We start from the raw sequence: 10,569 nt of genomic DNA on the forward strand, positions 1-10,569 counted from the left end.
GTGGTCCCATTGGTTAGGGCGCTTGCCTTGAGATCTTGAGATACCGGGTTCAAGACCCGCTCTGACCACTTGTTGAATGTGTTCCTGGTAGTCCCTGGTTCAACTTGCCAGCTGCATTTGTAAATTGCCAACTAGTTTGCCACCAGCCCTGTTGGGATTCTCTTGTCTCTTGTTGTTGTTATTCTGTTCCGTCGTTTCGTTGACTGTGTTTCATTGGCCCTGAAAAGCCCCTAAGGGGAGCGGTCAATTAAGTATGTATAGTATTGTATAGGTTTGATTTGATTACTGCCAGGTCGTTGTAGGCACCACGAATCCCTTTACAACCTCCAATGATATGGGAAGCAGCTCTTTTGTGTTTTGGAGTATTTCCACAAGACCACCCAGTCGCCGTTTGCTTAGACAAAATTTTTAAACACAGTAATCTAATTTATTTGCCATAAGACCGGGCTGAAAACGTGTGATAACAACCCACTTATGTTCAGGTTTGACCCTAATTAGATGTACGCCCAATTTTGACATCCAAAACGAAGTGTCCCTTTTAAGTCTAAGCATTTGCTACCTATTTTCAACAATAAGGTAAGCATAAAGGTTAACGTTATTTTTAGCTTTGGGTAAATGCAGCAGTTAATGTTTACTTAAAGAGCAGCATCTGGGGGACACTTTGTGACGTTTTTTGTCTGTATTCTGGCGCTTATTGAAATCTGCGTGCATCTAAATAGGGTCAAACCTGGAAATATGTAAAAACTGCAAACAAATAATTTTAGACAGCTAACAAGAAAGGTCAGGCCGCACTTAAAACAAAGCTAACTATTTTGAAATCAGCGCTTAGGCTTAATCATTGATTAATTATAGTGATCCTATTCTAGATGCCCGGCAACAAATACCTAATATTCTCTCTGTCACGCAACGTGAGCGTAGCGTTGCGTGACAGAGAGAAGGCCACGAACTTCCTAGTCTCCCTAGTATCTCTATCTTTACAAAACATTTCAACATGGAGTCACCTGAGTGAATTATTTCAGACAAGAACGTAACACAGCCTTTTCAAGGGCCCGTTTATTTGGAGAAAAGTTGTCCCGGGTAAGAGGGTCAACCTCAGCTAGCGTTTGTATGAACAAACTGACCGTTTTTCTCGAGTCAAGAGCTGGCCGTCTCAGTTTCGATCATGAGGAGACTGGGAAGACAGCGCTCGCGCATGCTCTCGTTAAACGGTTAGAGCTATTGAGACGCAGACGGCAACTGGAAGAGAAAAATTCGCGTGCCAGCACAGTGGTGTCTCTCAGATTTTTATACTAATCATCTGTAATGGGGAAAAGATCTTAGCAATGTAAATGTGATTGTGTGAAAACAAATTAAAAGGGAAAACAGCTCACTTCTGGTTGCCGTTTGCGTCTCATAAACGCGCGTGCTTAAGCTCCACTAATATATTGCCTTGACCTGGCTAGGCGAGTCAGTGATTACATGCGAAAAAGTTGCTCCGGATAGGAGGGTGACCTTACCGCCGAGAAAGGGTGACCCGGCTAGGCGGGTCACCCTTCTAGCCGAGCCAACTGTTTTGTTTTTTTCATCAGCATGTAAACGGTTTCATTTTGTAAGGAAATGTAGGAAAAGTTGTCTCACAGGTTAGCTTGGGTAGGCGGCCGGGTGACCCGTCTACCCAGGACTACTTTTGGCATTATAAATGGGGAGTAACATGAAAAACATGAGAAATTAGCAACGGATTTATTTTTATAAAGAAAAGTTAATCCGTTTTCAAAAACAAGAATACCCTTAAAGAATCGCCATCTCTTCAACAAAACTGGGAAGATTTTAATTCCAATCAGTTAACCTAAGAAAAAGAGAGAGAGAGAGAGAGAGAGAGAGAGAGAGAGAGAGAGAGAGAGAGAGAGAGAGAGAGAGAGAAAATGATTGACATAATTGTTGGTCGAACCTAAAGATTACTTGAAGTGTTTCTCGAAAGCGAAATGAGCAATTACATCCTGATTTATTGAAATTACTGATCTAAAAGTCAGATCTTCGATACGGCAAGGCCGAACGAATCGTCATCAACGTTCTTTCACGGGAGGAGCGGTAGCCATGGAAAATAACAGATAAGTATTTTTGTTTACCACGACGTTTTGTTATCAGGATTTAATCTCGCCCTGAGATTGCATAAATGGGTAAGCAAAGCTTCTTCGTCCTTGCGCTTTGCGGAATTATTTTATACAATGCTGCATCGGTTGTAAAACGTAAGTGACTTTTTGTGGATTATTTTATTCTTCCTATTTTAAAATTACGCCGATCAATTTAAGCCTAACAAATTCATGAAACAGTCGACCTGGCATCAACGCAAGGGACACTGATTTGTCAAGAGCTTAACTCTGATTTGTTTTTTTGTAATTTTTGTTATTTGCCAAACAAAATTGTTTCTAATCCCCTTGTTATCCTTTTTACCATGCATCGTTTCGGTGTAATTTGAATAGTGTCTGGTCGAATTCTTAAGCTGAATATTAGATATCTGAAAAGTGTTCGGGGCTGTAAACTGATATAGTAAATTTACTAGCCAGTCTTTTATTTCCAACTAACTGACTCCTTTTTATCCAAAGAGATGACCAAGTTAAGCTTTCCGAAAACCAAAAGAAGTTTATCTTTTTACTGATAAGAAAGTTCAGGGCGACATTTTAGTAAGGACAACTTAAGATTTTCTTCACAATTAATTTTGTATCCCGTATGTAGAACCCCCAGTTTGGTGTAACCTGCGAGCGGGTTATCCTAGTGCACGGATAGAGGGAGAGAAAGAGAGAGTGCTCTCCGCTCCCACATAAACACTCCGGGAAGCCTGCTGGTATTCCTGGGTTGCTCTTTATTCATGGCATCGTGAACTACTAGTGAATACAGTACCAGTCGAAACGGTTGTTTTTCATTTTCATTTATTCAGTCTTCCACACCTGAGACGAGACACGTTGTAAATTGTCGGATGAAACAAAGACACAGCACAACAAGTGCAACTTCTTTTCATTTACTGGAGACAAAATACCCCTCCGCTAGCTAAAGTATGAACAAATAGTTTTCAAAGTCGACCGTTATGATTTCACCGGCGATGCCAAATAGGGTAGGCGCGATCTCACTCGACAAATTCTTAACCTCAACAGAAATTTTCTTCAAGCACTTTTCATCATCGCTTATTCGCAGTAGATCTTTACCGGAAAGAATCCATGGGTCCACCTGCTCGTCCAAGTTCCTTTCGACTTACTGTGAAGGACCGTTTAGTGATGTTAAAATGGACGAAGGACTTGCTCTGGGAAGAAAACGTGATAATGAAGGTATTACAATTTAAAGTTTGTGAACTTTGCTCTAGGGAATGATTGAAATGCCTTGTATTGCACTAATGATTTGAGCTCAAATCATAAGACAAATGTGCTCAATTTTTTTTCCATAGAAACTGGTCATAAATTCTATCTCTTCTTTTAAGATCCCGTGAATAGTCCTGCTACAGTAGAAAATGGGGATTTGCCCAGAAAGAGGAGACTAGATATTTGCACGAGCATCTTCCATTTTGGTACATTTATTTGCTGTCCACACTGAAAGAACATCGTGAAATGACCTTTTAAGAAAACGTTTGCATGAGATTAAAAATGTTCACATCGTCTCTTTACTTTAGCTCGATTCATTCCACGCTCCTCAGGCTGCCGTGGATTTGAGAGGCTGATTATGTTTCTTTCACACTCTTTTTGTAGCGTTTCTGAGTATTGGCGTTATGCCCACAGGGGACCACGGAGGGAATAATCTTATTCAAGCTGTTAGGTCGTTGACAGTAAACCTAAAGCCCACAGAATATCCTGAAGTTGTGATAGTGGCTGCTTTGGAAGAAGGCTTAGACGAAGTTATAATGAAACGACTTGGAAAGGATCTTGAAAGCGAAATAAAGCATGGATTGTTTCAAGTTATATTTGAGACTAACACGTTTTTTAAGAAGGAACCTTTAGAATGGGAAAACACGTCATTCACGGATGACTTCAAAGAGAAGATTTTTCATTTCAACTGGAGGCTAAGTTTCCTATTTAAATATTGCTTTCAAATTTCAAAATACTTCTTGCTGTTAACAGATGAATCGCGCGCCGTCAAACCTTATTTCCCGCTCATCAAACAAGTGGTTGGAAATATTGAAGAACAAGAATTGTTAATTCGCAATCACGATTTTGGAGCCCATGCTTTTCCCGGTCTGGGACGGCTTTACCCGAAGAAAGTGATTGGAGATTTGGCCGAATTTGGAGCCATGTTTTCAGATGGACGGCTACCCAGCAAACTTTTAGATACCTTTAATGCCATGAGAGGAAGTATGAAACAAAGCAGGCAACCTCCCGAAAGTGTTCTCTTTGATATGGCCACGGAATTGCAGGGTGTTAAACCTATAGCAGAAATACACACAACGGCTGAGTTCGTAAGAGGTTATGAATTGGAGAAGTCATTTTACGACATGGAAAGTTTTTCTTGGCTGAAGGTTCCAAAGGTGGATCATAAACTAGCCATTGTCTTTACAAACCCCCTGTATATCTCGCGCGTGCGTATTGCTACTGGAAGTCCGCTGTACAGAGACACTCTAAGTGACAGTATTCTATTGGCGTGTGGAAACACCGCTGGAACGAATAATTGCGATGAATCCAAATGTACAGAAATCGGTGATTTTAGGGACCCGATCTTGGACCTTAAGTTGTCGAGAAACGAGCTAGATTTTCCTGTAAAATGCTTAAGAATTGTTTTCATGGCGGATGCGAAACAATGGGTAATAATCCGGGAGATTTCAGTTTGGTCGCTAGAATAATGGGTGAGGTGAAATTAAGTTGTTTTGAAAGAGATAAGGCCATCCCCCTTTTTTTGTCCGTTTAGCGTCGCCCGACCGACCCAAATTTTTGGCATTTTCAAAATTAAAAAAAGAAGAAAAATAGGTAACGACGTTTTAAAACCATTTTTATGTCGCATAGGAGTTTCGGTTTTTGATCCTTTTTCCCACGGTGTTTTAATTTTGCAACAAAATCCACCAACTTTTCCGCCATATTGATTTTGGGTTCACGTCATGTTGTTTTCCTGGCTCCACAGCTATGATACTAGGGTACCAGGCCTCCGATTCCGAGACTGTTTATGAATTTTTTAAAGGTTTTTTTTAGTTTTTTTTGTCAATCCCACCGACCGACCCAACGCAACGCATTCGACACTAAACGGAAAAAAAAGGGGGTGGCCTAATTTTGATGAAAGGTAATTGATGGAAACTAAATACTTGTGCACAGCTAGAAATATTTGCCGAATAAAATAATTTTAAATAATACCTTATTTCAACACTTTAGATAAAAGCAAAATAAATCTGGTTCCTTTCCCCTCCTTTTTCGTGGACTCTGTTGTCATCAAAGGCGGAGGCGTTGTGCCTCAGTGGATAAGGCGAGATATTTGTCATCTCGTACCCATGATCTCACTCCGAGCGATCCGAGTACACGATTAGGTTATTTGCACCCGTGCTGCGGGCTCAAATCTCAGTTCCTGCTGACAAACGATTGAATTTGTCTTTTGATGATTCCCTTCGAATTTAACTCCATGTTCCATGAGTGCTTTCTAAATAGCCAATTGGTTGCCTTCTTCCAGTTGACTGTTTAAACGCTATTATGCTTAACGGCCCCTCAAGCTGCCAGCTTTAATGCTACAGTGAAATTATTGGTTATTTTCTCTTGTTATTTTTAACCAGGGATGGTTCACGTAATCGATAACACTCACGGTAGTTGGTGGCATAAACACTAGTTTAACAGAAGACTACACTGTTCCTTTTATCATCACATTTCCTTTTTAAGAAAATGCGCATACTCAGATTTTTGCAAACTTTGAGCACTCCTCCACTTTTTTTAAACAATAAGAAAGAACCAATCGTCGCAACGTGGTCGCATTGATCGCACGCAATTTCTCGAATTTCTATTGGTTCTTGTTACTGCCTACAATCAATTGAAGACTTCTTTAATTCATGTTAAATCAGTTTGTGTTTGAGGATTTTAAAAACGCCCTGGACAAGAAAATCGGCGCGACATTGTAATTACTAGATGTGACGGTGACAAAAAGGTTAGTTTTTTTTTTTATTAATATGAAATGCACGGCCGCTGTATCTGTGCTATAATCTAGTCTATCGTTGGAAGCCCATATAAGGTTTTTTGATCGGACAGAATTCATTTTCAATTTTTAAAAGGTGGGTCGAGCCTTTCAAAATTAACACTGAATTCCAAGAGACTGTCTTATTAGAAGTACTGACTCTCTACAGGACTGCTGCAGGTAAAAGCAATGTCATGGTACCTTATGAAACACCAATGATACACTGGTTATTGTGATAATGATGAGGCTGAATAATAAACACTTCATGACTAGTCCCTCGGGAAACAGTTTATTTTGTTTCCCGAGAATCTCAAGGTTTAATTTTCCCTAGGCGCAGCCATTGTCTCATCCGGGATTTCGAGGAATATTTCGAATTTGCGAAAGTCAACTCCACTAGAGCCAATCACCTCACTCGCATAAACTTTTTCAGTAAAATGAACTGAAATTAACTCATGTTTGGAACATTCATTTTTTGTTAGAGTGATCAGTGACTGGAACAATCTACCAAGGAATGTTGTTGAAGCGGGAAACGTTGAAATTTTTAAATTAAAACTTTAATCACTTTTAAAGTTGTAAAGTTTTAAGATTTTCTTTATGGAAGTTTTATTCTTTTAAGAAGAGTTTTATTAATAGGGCTAACCTTTAAATTCCCCTTTCCAAATTTAGGCCACCCCCCTTTTTTTTTTCGTTTAGCGTCGAATGCGTTTCCTGATATTGGGACAGTCGGTCGGATTGAAAAACCATAAAAAAGAAAATCACAGGTACTCTCGGAATCGGAGGCCTGGTAAGCCTGCATCATTGCTGTGAAGCCGGGAAAACAACAAGACGGGAACCCAAAATCAATATGGCGGAAAGGTTGGTTAATGTTGTTGTAAAATTAAGACAACGTGGGAAAAAGGATCAACCACCAAAACTCCTATGCGACATAAAAATGGTTTAACAACGTCGTTACCTTTTTTTTTTGAAAAATATGCCAAAAATTTGGGTCGGTAGGACGGCGCTAAACGGAGAAAATAAAGAGGATGGCTTTATGTATAGTTTTGTATATATGGATTTGAATAAAGATGTGTTGTATTTTATAAAATAACTAAGATAGTAAGCGCACTCTCATTGGTCAATAGCTGTGTTTAGATGAGAGTATGTAAACACAGCTGTGACATTGCACGAGTTTGATTGGTTACGTGTTGTCAGACGCGCGTTTTGATTGGCTGGTAGGAGATATGAGCGTGTATCAAGAAGATCTGTTTCAAACAAGAAATGAACAAAAAAAAAGCATTTTTCCTTCATTTTTCGAATTATGTTTGAGAAATATTTTATAAAAGCAATGGCGGACTTTTTTCCGTGTTTACATCGCCTCATCTAAATACGAGGGTAGGGGAATTCTCGACAGTTATGCAAACTCTCGACAACTGTCTCGAATTCTACCATCTTCCCCTTGTGTTTAGATGAGGCTATGTAAACACGAAAAAAGTCCTTTGTTGCTTAGTCAAGTATAACATCGAATTTACCGGTAATTCAGCCAGTGATCGAGGACGGGGACAACTCGTAGATTCACCATTTCCCATACATGACGTATCTGGCTATATGAAGAAGTGACCGCTGCCCAAAATTGAAAATGGCGGAAAACAGCTGAAAGCGATTTAGTCCATCAATTTTGATTTACTATGGAGGACGATGATGAGAAAGTCGAAGTAGAAGGTCAGTTAACAGCTGAAAGTATCAAGCTTATTTCAGAGTCCATGGGCATCTCCAACTTGAATGACGAAGTGATCAATCTCCTCATTGATGATGGAACATACAGACTAAAGCAACTTGCTCAGGTATGCATGTTGTGGCTTGGCTTACAGACCAGTCTTCTAAAGTTACGTCAAACTTCATTTTAAACTTGATTTAAAAAAAAAATTCGTTGGACAGCCTGGCGAAATATGCACTGGTTCAGTTAGGTTTTAAAGGGGTCGCTATGAGCGAATTTTGTTAGAGACAGCGCGTCACCCAAGCCAAATCAACGGAGCAAAACGTTCCAATGCACGCAAAGTTGACCGTTTGTGGGGTTGTAGCACTGATATACACTGTTTAAGCCTACGCACTAGTTCAAGAATGGTTAACTTTCATAAAATGTTTGTTTTTCTTCATTTTTCTTAAGTGTGATGTAAGCCACCCGTCATGTAATTTTCATGAAATTTTGAGGAAACAAGTCGTGGGGGACGCGCTTTTCCTAATGGCATGTGTAGAGCTTTCAGTGAGATAATGCATTTCCTTCTTTCAGACCTTTCATTGAGATAGTGCATGATAGTAAAATTAAAAAATGATGGTAATGATACCGATAATAAAAGTGATAATGATGTACATGTATGTCATTTTAATTGCATATTTTTCATATGTGTACTCTCAAATGCTCTCCATTGCAACTAGAAGGAAAAGAAACCATAAATGGCAGGAGACAACCAGTTATCAAATTACAAAACGTAGCTGGATTTGAATTTCGGTGTCTGACACTTGCAGACTGCAGACTAACCATAAATCAGAGTTGAAAGCTAATTAACCAGTTTGAAATGGGTGCTTAGACTTACAGTGTGAAGTGCCTTACCGTGGCCAACTAACAAAGTTTTTTACAAATTGTCCGCTAATCAGGATGTGTTAATTTGATTGACAGTCATGCCTCCTTGCAAAGTTTGCACAGTTGTAAGTTAATGACCGTTGCATGGGTAATGTTGAGCTGACGTATTTACACGTAGTTGTCAAAATGTGAAAGTTTGTTGGGTGGCCACGGTAAGGCATGTTGCACTGTAAATACTGGCTATCAGCGCTATTTGAAATGGGTGCTTAGATTTAAATACTGTTTATCAGTGCTATTTGTAGGCAGTCTGCAGTAGTCATACACCTCTTGAGTATGGGGCCAGTTAAGACAACTTCATGTGGTGGACAAGCCTGAGCATTCATATACCAATCAAATGCACTAAACACTTGAGCTAAACTGCAGAAAACCTGGTTGCTTAAGGGGTAACAAATGGTAAAATCCGAGACTCACCGAGATACCGTATCTGAGACCAAGTCCAAGACCAAAACATGCAAGACTTTACACTGAAATAAATGCAATGTAAACAAGACTTTGAGACTCTGCAGTTACCCCAACATCTGGATCACAATGCCCCCTAACAATATAATAATATTAAAGAAATGTCTTTTTTGTCTATGGTGACCCAGGGATACTCAAAACAAAATTCGACTGCTCTTTAGCAGGAGTCGAACCTACAACCTTTTATTACTAGTTCATATGTTCCACTACTGAGTTACATGTATAGGAGACTTGCGGTAGCTAGGCCATTCACTCCTCTATTACCTCTATTGTTGTTTGCAATTTCTCCTGGGACATAAAAATGTCCGAAGAGAAGTCGAAAACAATGCCTATGCAGATTTTTGGGGGGGTAAAAGAGGTGTATTTTGGGATTTGTGCAAGTAATGAATTAAACTAGGTTCATTTGACAATAAAATAATACTATTGTCTGCAGTGGTTTCAATAAGTACCAACAGCCAACGAAAAGCGTCTCCCACTTCACTCAGAGAAGTTGGCTAATATTTCTTCCTAAATTGAAGAGAGTAAAGACAGCGTCTTTCAAACCTAAGATGTAAAACTCTTTGGACAAATGGCAACATGATGTTGTCTAAGCATGATGACCAATTTTGCTTCTGAAATGTGACATTTGTGGAACGTTACAATACAATAATTATTATACAATACAATACAATACAATACACACTTAATTGACCACTCCCCATAGAGGCTTTTCAGGGCCAATGGAACACAATCAACAAAACAACAACAGTCTGAACAACAACAACGACAACAACTCAGTAAACGAAATGATATATGAAATGAATCATATATTGAAAGGAATGCTTTTTTTGCTGATGGTAACTCAGGGATGCTTGGAATTACATGTAACTTACCATTTTTCTTAATTGCCAGGAGTCTGGTAAATTCATGCAACACTCTAAACGAAGGAAGCTTATTACAGGAGACATTGACAATGCCCTTCATGTAGAAAACATTGAGGTACGAATTTGCTGGGTTCAGTAGCAGAATTACTGTTTCTGAATCTACTTGTCTTAGAGTCATGCTAGGTGTTTTATTTATATATTAAAAAGGCTTGGATTTTAATGGAGCAAATACATGCCAAAACATTTCCAAAGTTATTACGAAGTTTTCAGAGCTTTTTGAAGGCTTTTGGGAGGCTTCAGTTTTCGAGAAAGGGTTGCCATGAAATACCTAAAGGGCATGGTACATGTAGACCTACTGTTAAAAAAACAGTTACTTAAAAGCTGATCAGTCCGTTACATCTGTTGTTGCTCAAATTTATCTGCTATGTGTTGGAAATTAAGGGTCTGTGAATACTTATGCCTGACAGATGGCAGAATGATCCACACTTGTCTCCCTTTGAATTCAAAACTGAAAAATTATTATTGTTA

At 39.2% G+C, this 10,569-nt stretch overlaps 2 protein-coding genes across 3 annotated transcripts in view; both read left to right on the forward strand.

Moving 5' to 3' along the window:
- Positions 1–2,071: 2,071 nt before the first annotated feature.
- LOC137982603 (alpha-1,3-mannosyl-glycoprotein 4-beta-N-acetylglucosaminyltransferase C-like) lies at positions 2,072–5,438 on the forward strand. 2 transcript variants are annotated; one of them, XM_068829726.1, is made up of 3 exons: positions 2,072–2,225; positions 3,129–3,299; positions 3,744–5,438. In XM_068829726.1, the coding sequence occupies exons 1-3, from the start codon at positions 2,153–2,155 to the stop codon at positions 4,796–4,798; spliced, it is 1,299 nt and encodes a 432-aa protein (XP_068685827.1). In that variant the 5' UTR covers positions 2,072–2,152; the 3' UTR covers positions 4,799–5,438. The 2 variants fall into 2 exon arrangements, with proteins under 2 accessions (XP_068685827.1, XP_068685826.1); XM_068829725.1 differs by having other exon boundaries at positions 2,082–2,225; positions 3,714–5,427.
- A 2,258-nt stretch (positions 5,439–7,696) lies between these two features.
- The window catches only part of LOC137984049 (transcription initiation factor TFIID subunit 6-like), a 10,313-nt gene continuing 7,440 nt past the window's right edge, over positions 7,697–10,569 (forward strand). The window contains exons 1-2 of the mRNA XM_068831258.1: positions 7,697–7,922; positions 10,070–10,156. Coding sequence (XP_068687359.1) covers positions 7,767–7,922; positions 10,070–10,156 — 243 coding nt within the window. The 5' untranslated portion in view covers positions 7,697–7,766. The remainder of the gene's footprint in view (positions 7,923–10,069; positions 10,157–10,569) is intronic.

The sequence above is a fragment of the Montipora foliosa genome, chromosome 13, assembly GCF_036669935.1.
Source record: "Montipora foliosa isolate CH-2021 chromosome 13, ASM3666993v2, whole genome shotgun sequence".
NCBI lineage: Eukaryota > Metazoa > Cnidaria > Anthozoa > Scleractinia > Acroporidae > Montipora > Montipora foliosa.